We start from the raw sequence: 27,127 nt of genomic DNA, 5'->3' as shown, positions 1-27,127 counted from the left end.
CACAAACACACAGTCCCTTAAAGGATTAGTTCACTTTCAAAAAATGTTTTGCTGATAATTTACTCACCCAGATGTCATCCAAGATATCCATGTCTTTCTTTCTTCAGTCGAAAAGAAATTAAGGTTTTTGAGGAAAACATTCCAGGATTTTTCTACACAGAATGGACTTCAATGGCAACCAACTATACCAGTGTTCAAAGAAGGTTCAAATGTCCGTCTCAATGCAGCTTAAAAAATAAATAAATATGTATTTACTTTTTAACCACAAATGCCTGTCTTGTACCATCTCTGAGATGCGCGGCGTATTACGTCATCACGTTGGAAAGGTCACAAAAAAATAAAATAATAATAATATAAATTAAAACAAAGATGTCGGACGATTTTGAAGTTGGAGGAGAAAATGAGATTAAATTTTTCGCTCTTCCCTTCCTTTTTGAACCGGAATACACAGACAAATAACTTAGATAGATGACGTGACGCGTGAAGCATTTGTGATAAAAAAGTACTTTTTTATTTTTTTATTTTTTTAAATGACTGATCGTTTCACTAGATAAGACCCTTATTTCTGGACTGGGATTGTGTCGAGACTTTGAAGCTGCATTGAGACGGACATTTGAACCTTCTTTGAACATTGGAATAGTTGGTTGCAATTGAAGTCCATTCTGTGTAGAAAAGTCCTGGAATGTTTTCCTCAAAAACCTTCATTTCTTTTCGACTGAAGAAAGAAAGACATGGATATCTTGGATGACATCGGGGTGAGTAAATTATCAGCAACATTTTTTTTTAAAGTGAACTAATCCTTTAAGGGCCAGAATTCTAACAAATAGAGGTTCAACTTATATTTACAATCCTATCCGTCTTCCTTGCCAGCACTAAGCTCACCACCTTCTCAATGGACCTTTGATGCCAGACGGTCATCGCTGAGCAAAACTTTATAAGGCGCATCTGTGGTCGGACTCAATCCACCTCTGGAAAATCTGGGACCTAATCTAATCCACTTGTATCAGAGTCATGACTGTTTTTCCATTAAACAAGTGAAGGATGTTGTACATTCAGCCAGTCATTAACACAAAATAAACCTGTCGACTACACAGTTCAGCAGTACAATGTCGCCATTCACCAATCACAATCGAGTATTTCAGAGGGCCCGTTGGCCAAATCTGTGTGTCAACTGTGTGTATTAAAAGGTGCAACGAGAAGCACAGTCGGTATGCAGTTGGGAGGATGAGTAAGAAAGAGCCGCTGATTTATAAGTCAATGTGATTTACTTGGCATATGAAACAAAGACCTTTTGGGTGGTGGACTCAGACTGCACTGTAATTTTAGACCCACCCCACACATTGTGCCACCCACAGATGTTGAGACAGTAAAGTACCCACATAACTGGTGCTGATGAACTCCACCTGTCCTCTTTAAACACAAGCCTTTTAATTGGGTTGTTAATCTGATCTGAAACCATGAGAACAGCCCACTCGGAAATGTGACCGCTGAGGGTCGGCCCACAGAAAACTGTAGGGGTAAGAACTGGATATTTGAACTTTGTGGGATCATATTTTCATATTTGACACTAGACGATTTTCCAAATGCATTTTTTTCCTGACAGTAAAGCAAAAATGTTGCGAGGTGCATTTCATGTTTTTATGCAGTTATGTGGAGTATTTTGGACCAATGAGATTTCATTGTGGGCAAAGATGGAAAGCACAAAGCGACATGCAACAATGCAGTGAATCTGCATGTTGGAAATCTTTCACCCTCATGCGAAATTCTCAACTGAAATGATTTGATTTTACCCATGAAAATTCGGCAAAATGAAAGCGCTACTTTAAGCCATAAAACTGAATCCAGTTGACCGATGTAAGTTTGCCAATGCCAACAGAAATCAAGATGGCCAATATATAACACTGATGTAACACTGGCTACGTTTACATGCACAACTTTTGTTTTAATCGGACTGAATTCATTCTGATTGATGAATCCGAACATAGTGAACGCTAAAAATGTGATCGGGTTGATGTGCGCGTTTATATGTCAAGTTTAATAGATTTTTTGACATGCGCTCACTGCACAAATATATAGAGTTTCCCACTGTTTGCGCATAATAACTATTCTCCTACATTGGTTCTTTATTTGTTTTAAACAGCAGTAAACTTAATATTTATCCATTTCTGGTGATAATTTGGAGTAAATGAGCATATAAACCGTTGTGCCGCTGCTTATATTTATCATGCAGTAATAAAGTCGTCTGTGGATGAGAGTCTGAAACTAGGACTGGTGGGACGTTGTCCTGCTCCACTTCACAGACGCAGTGAAAGGAGAAGTTTAGAATGACGGGAAACTTGTTTATATGACACTTTATTCAACACGAAGAACAGCTCGTTACGCACGTCATTACGCTATTTATAAGTCATTGCACATGTGCAGTCCTTTCAGTTTCGGTATTCAATCCGATCAAGTGTTTACATGTTCTCTGGATCGGATTAGAAAAGGAATAAACCAACCCTTTCAATCGGATCGAAATTTCATTGGGATCGAGCTCAATCAGATCGATTAAGGTGTTTACATGAAGGTTTTTGCGTCCGATTGACCCGCCAATCCGATTACTAACGGATTATTTGGTTTCATGTAAACGTAGCCACTGAGAAAACAGCCATTTTAAGACTTGGTGATTTTGTAGGGAAAAAAAACACTACTAATAATGAAGGTCTCCAACAACGAACACACAGCTGAAGTTCCATCCAAATCAGTCAATGTATACAGAAGTTATAACACACTTCCTGCACCTTTACTTGCCATAAATTCGTTTCAGCGCCACAGCCAAATCCTCAATGTCTTGATTTCATGCTGAACGAGTTTGGAGGTGATCGGATGCATTCCATAGGAGGAGTATATCAAATTCCAGAGCATGTGTCTTTCAAACAACTCTAAATAACCCACTTCCTGTTGGGCGGAGCTTATGACATGACTAGCCCAATGAGATCTATAGGTGTACTGAGTTTCATACATATGTGCTGTCGAGCCCCACCGCCACCCCCATCCCCATGTACCAGCTTTGGTCCGGACCTAATGGCCGTGGATTCTGACGTGTGCAAATTTTCAAGAGTTTTTGAGCATGTTAAGGGCCCCAAAAGCCCCCAAAACCCTGACGAAAAATAAGAAGAAGAATCGGAAGAAGAATCCTAAGGAAAACAATAGGGCCTTTGCCCTTTCAGGGCTTGGGCCCTAATTATACATTCATTACATATTTAACTATCAGCAGTCACAGAACAGGAGTTTCTGCAATTTCCACTTGGAGAAAAGGAATGTTTTACTCATCGAAAATATCCAAACAAGATCTAGCTTCAGACATAATAGGTATTTGTCGTTTAGCCGTTTCTCTCCCTGAGGGAAACTAGATATTAAAGCCTGTTATCCCTTAAAAGTCCTGTCTGCCCACTCCAGGCCTTTGACCCCAAAACAAGGAGATTTGCAAGGTGCTCCATCATCTACTGAATAGGTGGAAGACTCATTTCACGCAGGAAGGAAGTTGATTTCGCAGCTGTTCTCTGGATCGCAGTCATCATATTGTGCTCGGACAGGGCTGAACAGGTGCCACTTCTAGGATCATAATAACGTGTAAGAAAATGGAGGCGGCTGCACATGCATGCAGGAGCAAAGGTGGCTGGAGGATTGGGTGAGGTTAATGAAACAGCCAAGAAGGGACCACTGCAAATCCAGCCTGATTAGAGCCGGTTGGCTGGCGGAGGTGCCAGGCGCCAAAGAGGAATTATATTACAGGACATTCCCATCGTGCTGATTTGGTATTCAGGGAGTGTCACAACAGGAATCTGTTTATATACACAATTGTTTACAGTAATTGCTAGACAGACTATATTAAGAGATAAGAGTTTTCAACTGGATTTCATATACAAATACATTTACAAAAAAATTGTTACAGTGAGGCAACATTTGGGTTCATTTGTCAAAGCCTCAAAGGCAAAAATGAGATTCCAAAATAAACAAAATTTTTCAAATCAAGTTTAAGGGTGTTTTCAGACCTGCTGATCGTTAGCTTTGTTCCGAAAACAAGGACTTAATGTGTTTCAATGTTGCAGTGTTTTTATGGTTCGGTTCGCTTTCACAAGGCAACATTTCGATTTGTACCAAAATGTGTTTATGCAAGTCACATGCGAGTACAACTGTCCTCTTATTGCTCAGAGTTTCTTCTGTGTCATCCATTGATGATTGACAAGTTCGTTCCGCGAGCTTCTTGTGGCTTTGTCCGTAGCTGTCGAGACACACGCAAACACTAGAGCAGGAATGCCGTCATTCCTGCTCTAACTCAACTCAATCAAGGCTTCATCGGGACAGCATTCTCACACGGAGAAGAACAATTAAACACATTTTAAGATGAAAAATGCGCTCTTTGGTCTTTAACGGTGCTCACTTACAGAATCAGACACTACTGCTTTTTATATAACACATTTCCCATTATGAATTATGATACCACTTGGTTCGTTGGTCCGCCCAGAGTTGGTTTTCAGTCGAGCACAGACCACCTTAAATCAGGCATCAATTTTTTCCTCAAATATTCATAAGCAGTGAAGGAATTCTGTTAAAATACTTTTAGAAATAACAGATTGCGCCAAACTATTTACTAAGGTCAAGGATGTTCAAGAATTTAATTTGAGTTTTGTCATTGTGATATCAGGACAGTGAGAGCGCTTTGAGGGCGAACCCCGTGACACCGTTTGAATTGTGCTCCACTGTTCACTGCCATTCACGAGGAGGTCTGAGAGGTCAAGCGGAGCCTCCACACTTGTGGAAACCCAACACCTTACATCATTAGCAGGGTGAAGCATGGGTTTCTCTGTGTTTATACAAGTGATGATGGGTGGGGGGGTAGAGGGGGTGTTGCTGGGGACGAAACCAGCAGAGCCATGAAAATAACAAACGGCAAGTTTATAGAAATGATGTAGACAACTCATATAGGGCAGCTCATATTCTAACTGGGTTTGTGGGATCGATTTTACCTCTCAATGGTAAAGAGCATCAGCTGACCCGACTCAATGGCCCTGTCCTATATGGCACACTTCATGTGCACTTGCAGGCTTGAGGACCTACAATGGTCGCCGCATGCGTGTCTCCATTAATTTCACAAGACCACAGGGTGTCCCATTTGTCATTTTAGGTTTCCGAAGGCTTGAGCGGCCCTCGATGTGCACTTTTTGCTGAGCGGTGTTAAGTCACGAAAGTGTGGGGTGAGTTTATGCCATGTACACGTGCCAACTTCTTAGAAACGTACTACTCGCATATTAATGTTGGCTTTGTATGATTTAAAAAACTTAGGTTTAAATTGAATGACTAAAAATGTTGTGCGAAGTAACCAAGTAATAAAATATCCTGCATAAATGTGTACACATTTTAATTATTCAAGGTAAAAATAATAGCCTATTAGATATATTTTTTAGAAGTGTCATGAATTATTTATTCATAAATATTACATTTTTGTAGAGTTGCGCCACATGACATTTAACAACTTGAATCTAACTTTGACATAAAAAGGACAAATCAGCTGATATTTTAGACGTATTGACCTTGACACACAGTCATAAGCTCTGCATGATATGATATTTGATGTTTTGTATTTTTCATCCTGTATGTGACTTTGATTTGGTAAATGTTCTTGTTTTTTTCTGTCAAATATTAATAAGAAGTGAATCAGTTATGTTTTTTCCCCTATAATACTAATAATAGATTACTCCAAACTACTTACTCTATATATATATTTTAATGTTTCATGAGGTTTTTTTCTTTATTATGATATCAGGAGTTACATCACCCTCTACATTTTTGACTTCATGCACACCAAAACAATATCAAAATGAATTTATCTAGAACTTTAAAACACAGTCAATCATAGAAGGGGTGTATAAAAGTCTCAATGCAAATTAATTGCATTTATAATGTATTTTTGTATTAGTTAATAGATAAAGACAAAAAAACAGTGCAGTGCCAGCTAAGCTTTCAAGCAAACCTTTCTGTGAAGAGGCTAGCCAATCATAACAGAAGTCATTTACATTTACAACTCTTAAAGGTGCAGAAACACAAACAGCCTGTGAAACTGTCAGGCCATGTTTCCACCAAACCCTTTTTTCCCCCCTAAGCCCAGTGTATTTCTTTCAGTTGTTTTCAATGGGAGCACTGTGTGTATGAAAACACCAGCAGTGCTCGCTCATCACTGCCACTTTTTACCCAGCAATCCAATCACAGGGGAGGAGGGGCGGGACTAATACCACACTGACCAATCACATCCGGCTTGTACAACAGCAACAACAAGCACAACAATGGAACAAAATAATTTAAAACAAGGGCCAGAGCAAGTCAATTTTATGTTATTTTCATTGGTAACAATTTACAGTAAGGTTAACATTAGGTAATGTAAAATGAACTACTAATGAGCAATGCATTTGTTACAGTATTTCTTAATCTTTGTTAATGTTAGTTAATAAAAATAAAGCTGTTCATTGTTTGTTCATGTTAGTTCACAGTGCATTAACTAATGTTAACAAATCCAACCTTTGATTTTAATAACGTATTAGTAAATGTTGAAATAATTAACTAAGATTAATTAATGCTGAAGTAGTATTGGTCATTCTTAGTTCACGTTAACTAATAAACCTTATTGTAAAGTCTTACCTTTTTATGTTAAATTATCTGCGAAATCAGATCTGTATCTGATCCGTATCCAATTCCATATAATAATAATAATAATAATAATAATAGTAATAATTTCAGAAGAGCGACTGGCTAAAAACGTTTAGCTTTAGTGTTCAGAAAGACCGGAACATGAAAAATAAGCTATTTCTGCTGTACATTATAAATGGACATCAGGGACACTTTTCTAATAAACGAGACGAGAGTGAAGAACATATGGGGAACAGCCGTCTGACTTCAGCCCGAGCTCATGAGTAAGACCTGGTTCTGGGCACGTGGTCCAGTCCTGGGGGTCGCTCACATCGCTGACTCCACAGGGAGTCCGGCAGCCTCCTGTAACCCTCCACGTGTGTTTACAGTACGAGACCTGGAATCTGAGGCAATTAGCCCACATTAAAGGAGCGTTTGTGGAATATGACCAGAGCTTCACACACTTGCTCAGCGACTTTAAACAGCGGGAGCATCCGATGAGTGTTTCAGGAGACACCATGGAGCCCTAACACAAACAGATCCAGCTCAACACTAGAGGCACAATAAACAGCGTACGTGCAAACAATGGAATAAACCAAAAATCCAGAGCTATTGTTTGGATTAAGCAAAACTTTTTCTCCCTCCGGAATGTCAAACTAAACTCGAACGTCTGAGGCTGAAGTCCCAATCATTAATGATTCAAAGACTTACTCTAGTGTATCCGAGGGTTAGAAACCAGCACACAGTCCCATCTTGAAGAAACACGCACAGGTTTTTTTCATTAAATATCATCTGGGCGGCATTGTGGTGAAGGAGGGGAATGCTGAGAGCGGAGCGGGGGGAAGGGCCAGCGAATGTAACGTAAAGCACATGCACTTCTTGTAATCGCGCTCATTCTCCTATCAAAACTAACAAGAACCACTCGCTCTGTGAAGAGCGGGCCAGAACCCACCACTCGACGCCACACAGGCCTCAAACCCCCTCGCTTTATCCCCTACAACTACTTTAGCACAACATATCACAAAATTACAATCTAATTTCATAAAGAAATGCCCTTCCAACATGGCTAACCATGTGATATAATAATGAGAATAAAATATTTTGCATAACTGTAATGAAATCTAAGATTAATCGTAAAAATTAAGCAAAAAAAAAAATCTTGATCTTCAAGTCAGGAACTTTGTTCGTACAAATATTACACACTTTGAAATTTTGCCTTTAGAATGTAAAATATTTGATTTATTGTCTAACTCTCCTGATGCTATGGGCATAATGTTAATGCGTTTAAAGATAATACAGACTTTTCTTCACTTCATTTTGAAAAAGGCATGGGAAGAAGATTTAGGGATTCAGGTTTCTGAGACTGTTTGGGACAAAATGTCTTTCATCTATTTATTCTTGTTCTATAAATTCAAGACATCGACTTATTCAGTACAAGGTATTACATAGACTTCACTACTCTAAAACAAAGCTTAGTAAATTCTATTCTTCTGTCTCTCCTATATGCGATACGTGTAAAGCCGCTGAGGGTACCCTGGCACAGCTCTTTTGGTTCTGTGCACAAATTAATTTTTCAGTTTTTTGCCAAAGTCTACAATTGTGCTTTACTTCCTGACCCATTCATAAGCAATTCTTGGTTGGTCAGACTCATCGCAGGCTCTTAGGCCAAAGGTACGGTTACCCGTTCAATATGGTGTGATTGCAGCTAAGAAAGTTATCTTGCTTTTGTGGAAGAAAAAATACTAGACCCCTCTTTTCTGACTGGCTAACTGGACTCACTTCTACGTTACATCTTGAAAGAATTAGATACCTCATATCCGGGAACCCTGCATAAATTCGATAAGATGTGGGAACCAGTTTTTACTTTTTTGTCAAACCAGACGGACTAATTTATTTATTTATGTTTTCCTGATCTGTAATAATCACTTTCTGTAATTATTGTGATTACACTTTGTAACAGAGGTTGGCTTTGTGTACGTCTTCCTTTGCTATGGTACTTTTGTTTCATTTTACACATTGCACAGATTTCTGTTTTATGAAGGGTCTTTTTGTCTGTTATTTTTTGTTTTTGTTGTTTGAAAACCTCAATAAAAATAACATACAAAAAACTTTATGAAACAAATTTCTTTATGCAAAAAAATAGTGCTGGGCAAAGATTAATCGCGATTAATCGCATCCAAAATAAAAGTTTGTGTTTGCATAATATATGTGTGTGTACTGTGTATAATTATTTTGTGTATATATATATATATATATAAAAATACACACATATGCATGTCTATATTTAAGATTTTTTTTTATTTATATAAATCTCAATATATGACGGTTTTACCCAAAAACCAATGAAATCTCATGTAACGCACGCAAGGAATAGTTTGTGTATCAGGGAAGAAAGCTTGATTTGTATTACTTTGAGGGATTACATATAGTTTAGGGAAACTTTCGCATATGCCGTACGCATCACGAGCAGATCATTGCATTTGGTCAAACAAATTTCTCCGATGATGGAATTGTGGTTTTGAAGAGCAGCTTGTGAAAGTCTTTAGCACAGCATTGGAGAACGGAGGGTAAAAGACTTGGCCAAACCCGTGGCCTGAACGGTTTACAGTGGAGACGACAGCTGTTTCTGCTGTGCGATTGGGTTCGGGCTGGAAAAACTACATTCACAGTCGATTCATTTACATGTGCACTGTTTCAGATTGGGATTTATTGGGATTTTAAGCGTGTCTATGCTCTCGTGTTCCACAGAATAAATAAATGCAAATGGTTTTGAACAACATTAGTGAGTTAATAACAAATCTTCTTTTTTTTTACTATCCCTTTGAGACTTTTAAATATAATATAATGGAGTAAAAACACACAATAGATGTCCATCTATGTTGTGAAACATTGATATACACAATTATAGCCCATTACACATTGGTTGGTTGGAGTTTTAAAGCAATGCCAGCTTCCTTGGTCATTTACACAGTTCAAATACTATAAAAGTGCAACTTAAAAGCCTATGTGCGTTTTCCCCACGTTTGCTTTGGGTAAAAGCTCTAAAATTCAGTAAAACTTTGTAATAAGGTTTATCTGCTAACATTACATTAGTACACCACATTACATGAACAGTGCTTCAACAGAATTTAATCATCTTAGTTAACGTAGCATCTTAGCATTTAGCTTAGCTTAACACATTTTTTAAGATCAAAAGTTGTATCATCCGTTAGCATTAGCATGTCAGTTAAAAAATGAGATCTGACTGAAAAGTGTTACCAAAATTTCTTCAAAAATGTTTGCTGTGTAATATAATCAGTGTTGGTTGTAATCCATTGATGTAATTTCCTCTTGAAAAAGTAAAGTAAGGGATTACTCTTAATTGACCTGTCATTTAATTACAGTTACTTCAGATGCAATTACATTTAATACTGTATCGACTACACAACAAATCTATATAAAACAATAATGGATTTAACATATAAATTTAACGTCGAATGTTAAAATGCATGTTTTTAACGTAAACTTCTCCCTTTAAAAACTTTGGTCTAGAATAATTAATGCAATTTTATAATATTCTTTTTTTTAAAGAATTAAAAGAGCAGTTTCATGTCTATCCTTGTATTGTTCAACTGCTCGATGGGATTTAGAAAGTAATAAGTGATGTAATAGTTTTTAGATAGAGTAATTAGTACAGTACAGAAAATCTACGTGAAAATAACCAATTACAGCCATTAGACCTAAAAATGTCATGTTTAACAACAACATAAGACCAGTGTGATAAAATCTTCAAGTGACCTTGAAAGGTAAAGTCCAATTTTTAAACTCCCGCCATGTCAAACATAAAAGTTCGTAAATTAAAATTCACATAATATGGGAAGGATACCAAAAAGGGACCTTTATATAGAGAAAATTACTAACTTATTTGAGTCATAAAAAGCAGTCCTACCTCAAACATGATTCACATGTTAAAAATGTACAACTCAAACAAAACACTAATGTGACCCTGGATCACAAAACCAGTCACGAGTCGCACGGGTATATCTGTGGCAATAGACAACAATACATTATATGGGTCAAAATTATCCATAATGATGTCAAAATCATTAGGATATTAAGTAAAGATCATGTTCCATGAAGATATTTTGTAAATTTCCTACCGTAAATATATAAAACATTTATTTTTGTGAGTGAATGCAGCACAATCACGAAAATATGGAGAACTTTAAAGGAGATTTTCTCAATGTTTCGATTTCTTTGCACCCTCAGATTCCAGATTTCAAATAGTTGCATCTCGACCAAATATTGTCCCATCATAACATCAATGAAAAGCTATTTATTCAGCTTTCAGATGAATCTCAATTTCAGAAAATTGACACACGTGACTGTTTTTGTGGTCCAGGTTCACATATTTGCTTTAACAAGATTATGACCTTTATTATTTAAACCTTTCATTGTAAGTGCATTGATTTTGCACTTGCTCCTCTATAGTGGTTGGGCTCTGCACCTCCCTGATATTTAGCACTTTAAAATGAGCTAGCTAATCTCATGGCTGTACGGGCACAACATTATCATAAAAGCCAGCCGGGCTCACATTTCTGAAAGCGGCTCCAAGATAAACGCGTCTCAAGACCTCTGCATTTCATCACCGCCACTGAGAGTGATCTTAAGGCATCTTCCAGGCTGTCGTTACAGAAGTTAATGAAGAAAGAGATCAAACGGGCACGCCGTCAGCCGCCGCCAGAAGTTTAATCAGACTCAAGGCCGCTCAGACAAGCTTTGACATGGCCGCCCTCTGCTGAGTTTATCCAAGGTGATGGAGGAGCCACTTCTCGCCAGAGTTATTTCATAGTGGTGATGGCTTTACTATTATTTTAAATAGCGATAATAAAGAACGAGTGCAAATCTTAACGGTCCAATTTCTTTGTGCACAACATACCTCTTGTGTTTTACCATCTCACAGTGACTCGCAAACAAAAGACAATGAGTCACATCACAAAAGGCTTCAACTCCTAAATGAGTGTGAACTTCCTAAAAAAACCTTGTGTGATCTCAACAATAGTGGCATTTTGAGTAGAGAACATGCGTCGAGACCCTATCCTGAGTGTATGAAGCAGCTGTTGTGTCCCTCAACACGTCTCCTGTGGAGTTCTGCTCTTCATCAAACAAAATAGTTGAAAAAAAAAAACAACATCACAGAAATTCGGTCCGAGACAACAGCTGGCAACGCCACATCTTGACCTGACGTGTGCTTGAAGTATGCAGACGACAAGCTTTAACAAGATAACAAGAATCACTAGTTTGAGAGGGGGGGACTGGTTTGGTCCTATGAAGACAATGTCCATGTTATATTTCACTTCAAGACAAAAATGAGCTTTCAGAACCATTAAGTCCTTATGCATTGTGATATTGAATCTTGACGATACATACATTTCCCCTTAATTCGGTATAATGCAAAAACATCTAATTTTCATTACTGTATTTGGTAATAAACGTCAATCATTTGTTTAATAGTATTAATGCTGCTTTTAATATTATTAAATTATTAAAAAAATTTTTGCATTACGATAATGAGAATTTAAGGAAATCTTGTCATGAAAATATTCTTAAATTGCAAAGCAAAAAAAAACAAAAAACGTTACTGTCCTCAAAAAAGGCTTTATTTAGAAAAACAACAACATGTCAGTGATTTCATACTTTTTCTTTTGATTTTGGGTTGAAATATGGCCAGGACGTTGGTCTTATGGGTTATTTTGGGACTTACTTGGTAGTTTGCTTTGACAACAAAGGGAAGTGGATGGATTGTGAAATAACTTAAATATAAATGTAATACAAAGTATGCCTAAGGGTCTTTGAGGCAGAGCCGAACTTCAGATTTTACACAAAAGTCTTAAGAACATTTCTAATTAATATCACTTTTCACAAGGATCCGAGTCAAATCTGGTCCAATCCTCTTTCTATGAACTACTGGACTACTCTGGCAAAATTACAAAAACAGTTTAAGGAACCAAGTCCTCTCATTCATAATTTATGAGACATTGTTTTCCCTTTTCTCCTTTTGGAGTGACGTTTAAAAAGACCATGAAGCGAATGATTATGATAATACGATCAAGACCACAAAACAAACGAGAATTTCGAATATGTTACGGACGAACATCTTAATAAGAAACACAGCAACTGAGGCAGACCTGAGATAAAGGAATATACGAACAGCCATGATGAGTCACACCTCAACGCTGCATCGTGGGGGAGATTTCTTTCCCAGACTGTCCTCCATTAGCATAAGAAAGGCAGGAGATGGATCCCTTCGTCCCCGAGATCAAGCAGAGCCCTCAAGTACCTGTGAAATGTTTCGACCCTCCACCCTTTTATCTTTCGAGTCTTCATGCAAATGCTGGCGTTTCTTCAATGGGCCCCGGGGCAGTTCCTCGCTCCAACAATGAGCACAGCCTCCATCACAGTCCAACAATCAAGCAGATTACTGATGGGATTTCTGTTATAATTCAAGAATCCTAATGGGAATTTCCATAGGATTCCAAGTCCAACACAACATAGAAAGTGGACCGCTTGGAAAGCACAGTTCCCGATCAGACAAATGTCCCTGTGAGACACCAAAAGGACTTTTAAGAGATTCTTACAAACTCTAGTTCTGTCCAGTGGCACGACATTAAATATTCCATTAAACGCGGACTTGGTTTCATCCGGACCACTGGACATAATTGCGGCATTTTACCGTTTAAAGTGCTCAGGGTCTCTCAGAGCTATATCCTCAAATATGTTAATCTAGAGCCAAATGTGCTTCATTCAAGCCCTCTCCACAGTGAGCGTTGCTTCTCTCTCCCGCTAAAGACGTAAAGAGCCGCATTAAGGTTATTGTAACAACACTAGCACAAACATGGCGAGCAGCAGAATAGATGCTTTCGCTAAAACACTGCAGAAAACAAGAAAAATTATTTCTATCCATCATACAGATGACTCCGAACGGTTAACTAAACTAGGTTTGAGACACAAACCTAACATGTGGCACATTTAGATGTTTGTTTTCCACACATTTAGCATTATTAAACAGCATATTCAGAGCATTTCATAATAAAAAAAAAGTATAATTTGGAAAATTATTTAGAGATGGCAAGAGAAGACAAAAAAGCTTCGAAATTACGAGTTAACTTTGTTTTGTCCTCATGATGAGAGTTTTGCTCATCAGATTTGTGCAAAATATTAAAATGGTTCATACTTTTCTTAAGAGGTAAACCTGCACCTCCAGTATGTTTTCTCAGTCACAAGGCCTTTCTATGCGCCATAGACAAAAAAAAAAAAAAAAAAATTTTTTATTTATTTATTTTTGTTAATGAATATAAAACGTTAGATCAGATGTTTAATCAGGCTATTTATATATATAAATAAAATCAGGCTATATATATATATATATAAAAAAATCAGGCTATATATATATATATATATATATATATAGCCTGATTTTTTTATGTATATATATATATATATATATATATATATATATATATATATATATAAAAAATCAGGCTATATATATATATATATATATATATATATACACATACATATATATATATATACACATACATACATACATACATATATATAGCCTGATTAAACATCTGATCTAACGTTTTATATTCATTTCCAGTTGGGAGAAATCCAATATTTATTGTGGTAATGGTAAAAATTCATAGACATCCCTGCTTTGGCTCTCAGCGCCCAAGATTATAATCTTTGATGACTATTTTCAATGTTTAAGATATTTTCTTATACAAAGTATAGGGTTATGCCCCGATTGAAATGTGTAACAGTTCCAAAAAAAGTATTGTCCGGACTTCCGCTGGGAAGGAAATATGAGAAACCGGACCTCTTGGAAACTTTAATTGAATATACCCGTGCCATATGCAATTGAAAAAAAAGAGCAGCAAATTCAGTAGAGCTTTTCGTTTATCCAGTAAGAACTTGCACTGGAATTGATTATGATAGGATCTCCAGAAGAAATCCTTTGAACATGCAAAGCATTTCCTCTTGTTTTTTCCACGAACACTCCTGTGGCCACGTCTCACGGGTTCAATTAATCAAGAGATAAAAAACAGAAACCTCTGTTTTCCGCGATGGGTCACTCCACAGGACAGCATGTACCGCTTTTTAAGGTCCCCCAGAAGAGAAGCTTCAGGACTAACATCTTACACCTCCCCAAAACTCCCTCAAGATAAACTACACGCTCCAGCCATGCATATTTCATTCCAGGCCACACAGATGGGATTGTTCTCTCCTGGACGTGTGCTGTTGCAGAGTCAAGGAAAACTTAACATCTCACATACAGACACTGTACTTCAACTCACTCTTGTTTTTCTCTGAAATGTCATTTAATTCTTCACGCTGTGCATTTCGCAAGTACACTTTTACTTAACTTTACTGAAGCAAAGTCTAATTAAAATTCAAGAAGTCCAAGTGGGATGCAATTGATATTCAGCTCATGTTGATAGGCGTGATTCATGAGGTTCACTTAGCCGACTACAAGTATGCATATCTAGTACAGATAATAGGACAAGACCCATTTCTCCTTTCTTGGTCTCCTTTTACAGACTATTATGCTAATGTTCTTTTACAGGCCTCTTGAGCCCTTACTGTACTTGAGCTTCTGGGAAAGGAGGGTGGATTGGTTCATTCATCTACAAGCATCGGTATTATTTAGTTCAGTGGATACATTGAAACATTTTTTCTGAGCTTTGAAATATTTGCATTCGCAAACACAATGACTGGAAAGTCTGTGCAAAACACTCACGTGAAATCCAGATTAAACCAAGTCTGAACGCGACTGAACTTCGCGTTGGCTGATAGTTTCACGCACATCTACGTCTAATAACTTTTTAAACATTCGGAAAAGAAGTGAAGTTTCTCCAAACACGTTGACCTTGTGTAAGAAACGGGAACGCAAGGAAACGCTGATGGAGAGATGGATACTTTTGTTTCTTACCTTCACCGATCAGAGTAAGCGCCAGGAAAACAGCCTCGGCGTGCGTGAGTTTGCGCTCGCGTCTTCTCGTCCATAAACCCATGGCTGAAGAAGTCGATAAACGCGACGAGTGTGAATTAAAGGCTTCAAAGGTGTGTGTGTGTGGAAATTCTGCGGTTGTGAGTTGTTGTATTAAAGGCTAAAATCCAGTTATTCCTCGCGGCGAGTCTTTCGGGGAGTTTCACTCTTCAGTTTGGAGCTGTTGCGGGTTTGGCTGGATGTGTCAAGAGCTCCATGCTGAATTGAGCAGAAACCTCCTGGAAATGGAGACAAAGAGCCCCTCTGACCGTGTGCTGGAGCCAGTGCTGCTGCTGGGGGTTTGTGTGAGAGAACAGGAGTCGTGTTTCTCTCTCCAGTGGGAGTGGATGGGAAGGGAAGGTGGGTGGGCTTTACCCGGGCTCGAGCAAGGTAAGTGGAAACCAGTAAACACACCACTGATGGGAAGTTAGTTTCACTCGGTTCAAAAGATCTCGTTTGGTTTATCTTATATTCAGCATTACTTAAAATAGCTGCATTAGTGCAGTTGTTTAAAAGGATTGCAGCTAGTCTGAAATATAATTTGTTTCTTCTTCACCATGACTGCCATCTATTGGCAGATCCATTCATTGGTTTCCAACTGTGGTTTCCAATGGCAGCAGCTGACGTGCACTCTCAGACCTCACGTGTACGCGCAGCTCTCGGTGACTGCGCGTTCACGTGCACTCGTGCACTCTCTGAACGAACAATATTGACAAAATAGATTTGGAGAAAGCATGGTTGTTGATGATTCCCAACAAGACTTCCCAACATGGAAGTCCACTTTAAAATCTTGCACAAAAATATGCCCTGTAGGTTTGACAGTATCTAAACATGTTTCTAAAACCTGTACGTCGCTCACCAAATGCCAAAAATCGGCGTCGGCGAGTAAATGAAAACGGTGTCAATCGCCAGTTGGTCCGAACCGTTTTTATGAATTCTAACAATGCAATGTTGAGAGAACATGAATGAACCTGAAGAAACGTGAAGAGAAAGTTTATTCCTTGCCAATTTAAATATTCAAGTGCAAGAAGACGCGAAAGGGAACTAAATTCGTTACTCGCCGCATCTCAGACAGCACGCCAATACTGAATTGAGCTCTCTTTCACGTCTTCTTGCGCTTTAATGGAAAAATTCACACTAAATTATGTTTTTAAAAAAGCCGTCTCGGCGAGTATCCTCGTAAACATAGTCGGTTATGGCTTAAACTAAGCTACACTGTGTGGGATTTACTCCCATCTAGCGGTGAAATTGTATATGACTACCAACTGAATATTACTTTCTAGCCCCTCCCATTCCGAGGGCGTTTTAACTCCTACGGTGGCCGTATTATTTCAAATCTGCCAGCAAACGCGAGCAAATCTCCCTCTCGCATTCGTCACGGTGCCACTGCATGTAAAAACGCGAAAGGCGAAGCTTGAATTTTTTGTCTAATGTATTTTCAAGATGGATGCGCAACATGGCTTCCGCCATTCGAGCGACTCGCTCGTATGTATTCAAAATGGCAGATTATACACTTACGAGAATACTTCATTAGTTGGTTGAAGTGATTACACATGAATGAGAACGTATAATTTTGAAATAACGTGTTTTTTGCTAAAAATCTCCTTAAAATATTACACAGTGTAGCTTTAAGTGGATGTAAACAGTAGAGAAAGACAATGCATGTGTATATTGGATCTGTGCATTCGGTCTTAAAGTGACAGCAGCCTACTAATGTTTCTTGACTGAATCACTTTTGTAACTTTAATAAGGATTAATCTATGTTATTTGATAAAATGAAGACTATGCTGTGTCATTTTACATTTACATATATTAGTTAGGATAGTTCTAGCTGTGGTATTGTGAGAATTGTGAATTTTTACTGGTATCTAAACTTTTGGTGTCATAACTGTCTGTTTCATGGCCAGGACAGTTTGTCACCGGCCATAGTGGCAAAAAGTTAGTTTTAGGCCCTTGTGCTCAATAGGATCAAACATTGATACATTTAGTTACATTAATACATAATACTTTTCTTGTGAATTTATTCAGAAGTTTTGGACTAACTTATACTCCTATATTTAAACCCCTTATTTTTTGCCCAATCTTTTCATTTAAATGATATTATTTGCTACTGTACTGACACTTACAAATATATCCTATATAATCCACATTTGTTGAATTTATAAAAAAATCTTGGTCAATTTTTTACCCATAAACAAAAGTTTTTTACTCTTAATGTAGACTCACTTCTCAAATCTTTTTGGTTTAACCGTTAAAAAAAAAAAGTGATACATTCTTGAAACAACATGAGAATTTTGAAACCATTTTTGTAATGATCGTATTGATAAGGTTCAGTTTTCCTAAGGTTTAGCTTTCCTCTGCTTATTGTTTTATTTATAAATGTATTCTATTTTTACTGTGTTTTAAAAAAAACGATATATAATGAAATGTGTTTTCATTTATTATACACACATGTATACTGGATGCATGTATTAGCTCTTAAAGTGACAGCAGCCTAATTTTTCTGCTGCAGAAAATCACTCATTGCTCTTGACTGAATAACTTTTGTAACATTAATAAGGATTAATACATGTTATTTAAAAAAGTGAAGACTATTTTACATTTGCTTGCTATATTCTGTGTCTCTACCTGAAAACTACGGTAATTACGACATGGCATTAACGCAGCATGTATACGTTTAGTGTTGCATTTCTGAAGTATTTACAGTACAAAATGAAAATGAAAATGAAATGTTGCAATTGCGATTTCAATGTATGGAAAAATTATGGAAAATGTAATAAAATGTTAAAAGCACATAACATGTTAAAATGTAAATTTCTCTGGGTAATATCTGCATACAGGCTTAGAATGGCAAATCCTTCATTGAGCCACATTTTGGAAACTTTTTCCGACTTTTTCGGAGCAGGCGAAAGTATAGTTAGTATAGGTACCAAGTTTAGTTAATATAGTTTAAACATGCTCATCACAAGTTTGGTCTTTTAGTTATCCAACACCTTCACAACAACTCACACACAATTAATTGTTTTTATTGGTATAAATGTATTCAACTTTGTATCTCTTTGTAAAGCAAGCTACCGTTAATAAGCTCAGACAGTGCTCTATTAATAAACCTTTACAGTATTATTACAGACTTGAGGAGGAGAGTGCAAGTTTTAAAGTACTTTGACAAGGCAAAATCCATAATAGTACAAGGCAAGCTAAGCCATCAATGTTACGAAAGCAAGGAGTCATGTAAAAATGTCAAAACCGTGCTTTAAAGAGTAATATGCTAAACACTATATGTATGCTGATGTTACACACATGTTGGTACAACATTACATAAAAAACAAAAATGAAATACACAAAGTAAAAGCAGTCACGTTATTGTAGTAATCGGATACTATACCGCTGCAAAGGGACATATTTATCCAAAACCATGGCTGTGTGTAGCCAACCCACGCATGTCACCTTAGATCTGATCATGTGGTCCCATTCATTTGATGAAGGAAAAGCTGTGTTTAGATATACTATACTTGCAGACTGCATCTTAAGAAAAGAGATCAAGAACAAGCATACCCGTAAAAACCACAATGCCACACTATTATAGCAAATAACTGATTTAAACCGCACTACTAATATCAAAGTAACAATCTGATTGGCTCGTAAGATAAAAGCGTAGAAGTGTTAGTGCTCTGATTGTCTGGTAAATCTTGTGATAGTCTGTTACACAAAGTACAAAAACATTGTATTTTACAATAGTCTTCCAACACTACTTAAATATATGATAAGTATTGAAACTTAATACCCAGCTGAAAATACATATTTTTTTCTAAATTGACTAAATAACTATGTTTCGAGCAACATTTATTGCAAATAAGAAGCTATAAACGCCATTATTGGCTTTTATTGCACAATGCAATTTTAGGGCACTATGGAAAACCTAGAAACACTATTTTCTGTGATAAAACGAACAGAAACTGAAAACAAAAGTAAATTCAAGTAGTGTAAAACATTTCAATAAAGCATAAAAGAGAGGAAGCGTAATGAATTGTCTTCGACCCCACGTAGCACAAATGTTTCTTTTGTATTGTTCAAGTTAAAAATAATGGCAGGGTGAAGTTTCACCACTGATATCTCTCAGCGATCCATGCGTTGACCCTGAAATCAACAGCAGGCTATGTACAGCGCGTGTAGAATCTATCTTTTTGTTTCCTCAATGATTAAAAACTAATGTTTTCTGCATCACACTCACAACATTACAAAAGGATAAAAGGGTTTTGATTATGACGAACTCCACACCTTCATTTAGGGACATTCAGCGACTGGAAACGTCTCTACTGGCTTAAGAAATGTTCACGGGCCGCGGCGAATGAACCAGATCTCGTTCCTGCGCTGGGGAACGCCGGGATTCTCGTACGTGGCGACCATGTAGCGGTTCTGGAGGACGTCCCCGGAGTTGCCCAGAAGCTCCCGGAGGACGCTGATCTGACGAGAGATGGTCTCCTCTGTCGTCGTCCCGTAAAACACCCTGGAACCAAAGAAACTTTCAACTAGAAGTTTGTTTCTAGAAGACAATAGCGTCACAGTCCAGCTTAAGTAAGTTCAGTGATGGTTCATTTCTGTTGTAGAAAAGTTATTAACTTAGTTCATTTATATATATATATATATATATATAGCTGCTATTTCATCGTCCAGCTCAGTTCACTTCTCATATAATGGTGTCAATGCAGTTCAATTTAATATTGAAATGAAATGAAATACCTGGATATGACTCGGATGGCGTCCCGGTGGACGATGCTGATGTCCGGGTCTGTGGGTTGAGGCGGTCTGGCCTGGAACTCAGCAGGGAGATAGTACGCTGTCAACACATCCTTCATGAAGTTGGTGCCGTCGTCTGCCATCGTGATCTCATTCACAACAGGCACCGACATGCCGAGGTACCGTCCTGGAGACAGAGAGCCTCAACTGAGCAAACTGGGCTGAACGAGGTAGGACTGCATGTTTGGACAAAACAATCATATTGCGATTATTTTGACAAAAAACACACTTGAGTTATTAGAACCAAACTCAGACCTCTTTCAGCTGAGCCAAACCTGAACTGAAAAGAAACCACTTTTCCATTCACACTGAGTGTCCTATCACACACGCGGAGCAATGCAGCGCCAGCGCCACAAGTGTTCTGCTAGTCTCAGCCCGACGCAGTTTTCATTTTCATTGTTTAAATAGCAAATGCATTTGCGCTCGTCTGTGCCTCATGGGCTGCTGGTCTGAAACCAGGTGTGTGTTCAGGCGCTTTGTTGGAGCGTTGCTGTTATGAGGAACTGAAATAGACTGAGCCATTGACCAACTGAAACCTGCTCTGAAGTCAATGGCAGTGTATTTTTTTTCTTATTTAAAGAGCGCGTTAGTAATATGAGCCTATAGGCGGGTCCACAACGCGCGTACACTCTGCTTATTACACACACACTCTGCTTATCACACACACACACTCTGCTTATTACACACACAGAGCAGCAGCACACAAACATGCCAAATATGAAAAATAAAAGGATTACAATGTAAAAGATTATTATTGTGTACATTAAGATATGGTGGAATCCGGCTTGTCCTGTAGATGGTCCTGCTTTAACCTCACACACACACACACACACACACACACACACACACACACACACACACACACACACACACACACACACACACACACACACACACACACACACACACACACACACAGCTTTAACCTCACGCATGAGCAGATCCGTTTGCGCTCTGGAGACGCGTTCAGTCTTTCCACTTGCAACTGGCTTTTAAAGGGAATGTGAGAAGAGACTCTGATTGATTTATTGCACGTTACGCCCAAAACACACCCATTACCCATTAAGAGAATAGTGACAACATTTTTAGACCATTTTTCCCGTCGTTAAACAAGCAAAAGTGGATTCGGACTCGCCATAAGTGTGCTTTAGACCATGTGCTCAGATCTTTCAAATAGGGCCCTGAATCTGGACTCAAACTGTTTTTGGTCCACTTTAGTAATTTTGATTGAACTAATTATACAGCCTAAAGGTGAGGTCATATATGTGGAATTTCGTCCATTGAAAAAAGTCCATTGTCTATAATTGTCAATAGTGTAGATGTGTATGAAGCACAACTCACACAGAAGTCACTTTCAAACCAAGCAGCTTTTATGTTTGTCTAAATCATTGCGAAATTGGCAATTGGATTATATTTCGCCCTAAAACTAATTGCGTGGATTCTTACTAGGGAAGGACGATATATCGAAATATCGCAAATGTACATATCGCGATATGCATATTCCAGCGGCTTGCGATATCTGAATGATTTTAATAGGCTACTAAAGTTTTAGGTCGACGTATTGAGCATGCCACTGTTACTTACGTATGTTAAAAACAGTTATTAAGCACAATAAGCTGTGTTCTGACACACACACACACACACACACACACCCGAAGCACGAGCACAGAAAGACGGCTTGCAATCCCGAGTTCAGTTCTCTTTTAAGGCTTATTGCACTCAAACAGTCAAATACACACATAGTTCTATCAAAACGCATGTCTTGGCGAGAGTAAAGAGTCCGTTATGTCATCAGTGAACGTAAGAGTAGGGAAAGATATCGGATGTGTGTCAGTACGACCTGTGCGTTAGGTCTTAAAGGGACAGCAGCCTAATACAGTAAACCTGCTGCTGTCTGTCAAACAACAGAAGAAACACAGAAACTCACTCACTGCTCTTCACTGAATAACTTTTGTAGCTTTGATATGAACCAATGTATATTTAATTCATGAGAAGACTATGCAGTGTTTTAGTTTCACATCTGATTATTTAATTTCTGTATTGTTTCTTACTTGAATACTACCGTTAAATACATCTGATGTAGGCCTACCTGAAAAACTTACTGTGTACTTCATTTTAATTGTTCAATTGTTTGTAATTTGCCTCTTTGCTCTTATTTTTCATAACAAAGATGAATTTAATGAACAAAAATAACATGGATGTTCGTGATGTTAAGTTTTCAGGTTGATATAACTATATATTACCAAGTTGAGCAAAGAGTTGTTGGTATTTAAATGTGTTTTTTACACTGATGTTAAAATGACTGTCAGATTTGTAATGTAATGCTAAGCTAAAACACTGCTGTTCACTTTCAGAAGTGGTAACGATGCTTTCTTTTCCCAGAAAGAATGTGAAACCTATATATTGGTTGTATAATTTGCAGTTCTTAAATATATTTTACAATTATTTAAATTGATTTTACACACTTAAAACTTTATCGTATCGCATATTTCTTCAATATCGTGCAGCCATAATTCCTACTGAAAATGAATGGATTTTGCCTGTGAAAATTCGTGCAAAGTACGCAGACCCTAGTGTACATGTAAAAAAAAAAGTATACTTTGGGCTTTAATGTGATTAGTTTATCTTCTTAAGCCAAATACACATTAACCGTGGCGTGATCACCAACTATTCCTACAGCTGTTTCTTACTAAACTTCTAACCTAAAAGAGTGTATCCAAAAATTCACATAAGTGTTCATTTTCTGCACTTTCTGGCTGTATCGTGCAGTAAAACTGAGATGAAGACGTCCATGTGTGTGTGTGTGTGTGTGTGTGTGTGTGTGTGTGTGTGTGTGTGTGTTCACCTGTTGAATTCTCCTTGCAGATGAAGCGCATGAGCTTCATAAATGCATTGGAGATGCTTTGCTCATACAGCATTTCTGCTTTACTGACACATGCCCATGTTCCCGGAGGATACGCTCTCTCCTCGTACAGCACCTCGCCGAGCTGCAACACATCGCAGTTCAGAAACACGATTACACTTTTTTTATTATTAAAGGACAAACAAATGTCAATGATTTTTGAGTACTAGGAAAAACAAGCTTATATATTTGCACTTCCGTAGCCTACACTACCCTTCAAAAGCTCGAGGTCGGTACCATTCATACTCTTCTGCTCAAAATACAGTGAATCATGTTGTGAAATATTATTACAATTCAAAAGTAGTTTACTATTTGAATATATATATATAAATATAACTATTTATAAATATATATATTTATGTAATATTTTATTCCTGAGATCAAAGCTGAGTTTTCAGCATCATTACTCCAGTCTTCAGTGTCACATGATCCTTCAGAAATCATTCTAATATGATGATTTACTGAAACATTTCTGATTATTATCCGTGTTGAAAACAGGTGAGCTGCTTCAGTAACATCAGTAATACTTTACAATGACATTCATTAATGCACTAACTAACATTAAGAAACAATGAGCAATACATCTGTTACAGTGTGTATGAATCTCTCCTGTAAAAATACAGTACATCAGTTCATGTTAACTCAGTTCCATTAAATAATATTAACAGATACAACTTTGGATTTTGATAATCTGTTGAAATTAACATTAGCTAAGATTAATAAATGTTCTAGAACTAATATAGTTATAACTAATGTTAACAAATGAAACCTTTACCAAACAAATCATACTGACCCCAAACTTTTGTATCAAGGAATCATTTTGGATTATTCAGTAATGTTTCTTTTAATGATGCTTATATTTCTGTTTTTATTGAGCGTAGGTTTCAGAGGACACCGATAACTATGATGATGACTATATTAGCATCCTGACCGTTGTCGCCTGCAGCTTTAAATGCTCCAGCTCTTTAAAGCAGGATGGATTCTGATTGGCTGTCCATGTTTTTATCGTTCATCATCTGGAAAACAAATTATATTTAGAAAGATTTCTAGAGCTATATCTTTATCGTTATTATTATAGTTATCATCCTTGGTGTGAACGGGCCTTTAATGTCATAATTCTGATCAAATTCAGAAAAAAAAATGTGATGAAATTTGTACAGTTGTGTTAAAACATTCTAGTGATCATCTCTGATTCCTTTCAAAGTGTAAATGCTGCTACGTTCCTAACCTCCAGTTGCGGGACACGTTTTGTCCCATGTTTGGAGAAGCAGTGATGAACGCTTTTACCTTCTCGTGTCTGGAGATGGTGACGAAAGGCACTTGCTCTCGTTCAGAGGTCTCGTTCCTCCTCGTCATCTCCTCAATGGGTCCTCTCATCTCTATACAAAAACCAGATTAGATTCTCTCATGATCTGACAGAAGGAAACTGGTCTCAGATCAGTCCGGCGGGCTGTGGGACAGTGTGTTGTTGTACCTCTGGGAACAGTCACGTGATGTGTCCTTCCTACGGCCTGCCAGTGGGCGTACATTCGGTCCTGCTCCTCGTCAGCCATTGGTTCAGAGCTGTCTGTGATGTCATCGTCCACCTGCTCATCATCCAGTCCGTCAAGATCCTCAATAGAGATCAGAGCCATTGTCCAAAATGGCACTGCGAGCGACTGCGAATCGGGAAGCTCTAAAGACAGAAAACAAACTCAGTTATTTAACAGATTCTCTCATATAAAGCGAGGGATATTGGTTTTCAATATTAAATCATCAATCTGCCAGTGTTAACTTGCTCTTGGTGTATGGACACACACACACACATACAATATATATATAGGCCTACATACATACATATATTATAAGTCTTTCCCTTTCCATTACTGTTAAGCTGTCATTGCTGTTATGTTGTTATGTTATGCTTTGCTTTACTGCTCTCTATTTTTATCCTTGTGTTATTGGTGTTTTTTAGTCATTTTGTTGTAAAGCACATTGGTGAACTCTGGTTGTAGTAAATAGTGCTATACTATATAAATAAAATTGCCATTGCCACTACCATATCATGAAGTGTGTGCATGTTCAGTCTTAATTACTGATAGTACACTTACTACACTAGGAAGTGCCAACTATGGGTTCCTCTTGTTTTGACCCCATAATACACCAGTGTGCTGTACAGCTCCCTAAAGATTCACTGCACCCACACAGGTGTACCCAAGCAATCATCGGAACAGAAAGCATTATACGAAATAAACAAACGGCGGTGCTAAGTTTCATTCGCATGCATAAAAACACAAGTGATGTGAAACGATTGTCGAATAAATGACACTGGGATGTGCAACAGCGCGTGATTTCAGGACGACAAACTGGGAAAAACGGGTTTGCACGCGAACCTCCCCTACAATTGTTGAATGTCCTTTATAATTATTGATATTTAGCACCCAGCTTGCCCAGTAGGCGGAAATATACATTATTTTAAAAACAATGACGCCCGGTGCAAATATCACACGCGTCAAACACTTCCGATATATCAAACCGATGGTCTCTGTTGTAATCTAATATTTAACGCAACGTATTATAACGATAATAAAGAATGACCTACTTACCCAGCAGACACAACAACAAGCGCACGACAGCTTTAGCGCTGGGGATTGGAGAGCGTGTCACTGCGCATGCGCGGAGGAGTGTCCAACTTTTTTTTGCTCTCATGTTTGCAAACACCATTTTAAACTAGCCCGATGAAAAATAGGCCTTTGACCACATCCCAAATATCAACAAAATACCTATTTTGCAGTCAATGTTATATAAAAAGAAAACCACTATCGTAGTGATCATAAACAGCTCAAACGCTCTCTACCAGTGGCCCTACTTCATACTAATTAAAGGGATAGCTCACCCAAAAATTAAAATTCTGTCATTAATTACTCACCCGATCATGTCGTTCCAAATCTGTTCATCTTCAGAACACAAATTAAGATATTTGAATGAAATCTGAGTGATTTCTGTCCCTGTGTTGACAGCTACGCAACTACCACTTTGACGCCTTGGCTCAAAGATCATAAACAGATTGTAAAACTAATCCATATGAATTGAGCGGTTTAGTCCAAATTTTCTGGAGAGACTCGATCACTTTATTTGATGAACAGATTGAATTTAATCTTTTATTCACATATTATCAACTCACACAGGTAAACGGAAGATCAAGCAGGCTAGAAGCGCTGGGGTAATGTTTGGAGTAACGCGAGTTATATGTAATCAGATTACTTTTTCCAAGTAGCTAGTAAAGTAAAGCATTACTTTTATATTTACAAGAAAATATCTGAGTTTTCTTTTCAAATAAGTAACGCAAGTTACTTTGTTTTCCCATTTATTGACTGACAGTTTCACATTTATTGTTATAACTTAATATTATCTTGCTAAAAGTCAGATGTAACAAGGATATGTTCAATGTTTTAAGCAAAACAAGCATTGACATAGCAAAATGAAATGCACATTGCATGATTTTATTGAAATTCTTTATTTCAATCAAGCCAAATCAGACAGTCAAAGCATCTAGATTCTGCCCAGCAAGTGACTCTCAAATCATATTTAGATGTTTATGCAAACAAATCACATCGAGAATTCCATGGACAGTGAAGCATGAAATGATTGGGAATAACCAAGTCCTCTTCAACAATAAAACTGGCAGTTGAGTAACACATGTGGGCTGTGAAGCTCGGACATGGTTTTGTAGTGCAAATAACAAACCAATA

The 27,127-nt window shown here is 37.7% G+C and overlaps 2 protein-coding genes across 2 annotated transcripts in view; both read right to left on the bottom strand.

Moving 5' to 3' along the window:
- Positions 1-16,028, bottom strand: part of ptk7a (protein tyrosine kinase 7a) — a 45,874-nt gene extending 29,846 nt beyond the window's left edge. Inside the window, exon 1 of the mRNA XM_082138091.1 lies at positions 15,641-16,028. Coding sequence (XP_081994217.1) covers positions 15,641-15,722 — 82 coding nt within the window. The 5' untranslated portion in view covers positions 15,723-16,028. The remainder of the gene's footprint in view (positions 1-15,640) is intronic.
- A 2,679-nt stretch (positions 16,029-18,707) lies between these two features.
- Positions 18,708-26,134, bottom strand: soul4 (heme-binding protein soul4). Its single transcript, XM_082138685.1, has 6 exons — positions 25,982-26,134; positions 24,871-25,071; positions 24,684-24,775; positions 23,340-23,481; positions 20,438-20,621; positions 18,708-20,204 (listed from the first exon to the last, which is right to left on the bottom strand). The coding sequence occupies exons 1-6, from the start codon at positions 26,097-26,099 to the stop codon at positions 20,030-20,032; spliced, it is 912 nt and encodes a 303-aa protein (XP_081994811.1). The 5' UTR covers positions 26,100-26,134; the 3' UTR covers positions 18,708-20,029.
- Positions 26,135-27,127: the final 993 nt, after the last annotated feature.

Source organism: Leuciscus leuciscus (genome assembly GCF_965113295.1).
Source record: "Leuciscus leuciscus genome assembly, chromosome: 15".
NCBI classification, from domain to species: domain Eukaryota; kingdom Metazoa; phylum Chordata; class Actinopteri; order Cypriniformes; family Leuciscidae; genus Leuciscus; species Leuciscus leuciscus.
This window is presented reverse-complemented; position numbering and strand designations above follow the sequence as displayed.

What these genes read in the sequence shown, in the direction of transcription:
- soul4 (XM_082138685.1), bottom strand. Translation starts at nt 26,099, where the DNA reads ATGGTGTTTGCAAACATGAGAGCAAAAAAAAGTTGGACACTCCTCCGC. An exon ending in CCATCTCCAGACACGAGAAG is followed by an intron (nt 23,482 to 24,683) that starts GTAAAAGCGTTC and finishes GATGTGTTGCAG; the next exon opens with CTCGGCGAGGTGCTGTACGA. An exon ending in CTGCAAGGAGAATTCAACAG is followed by an intron (nt 20,622 to 23,339) that starts GTGAACACACAC and finishes CTCTGTCTCCAG; the next exon opens with GACGGTACCTCGGCATGTCG.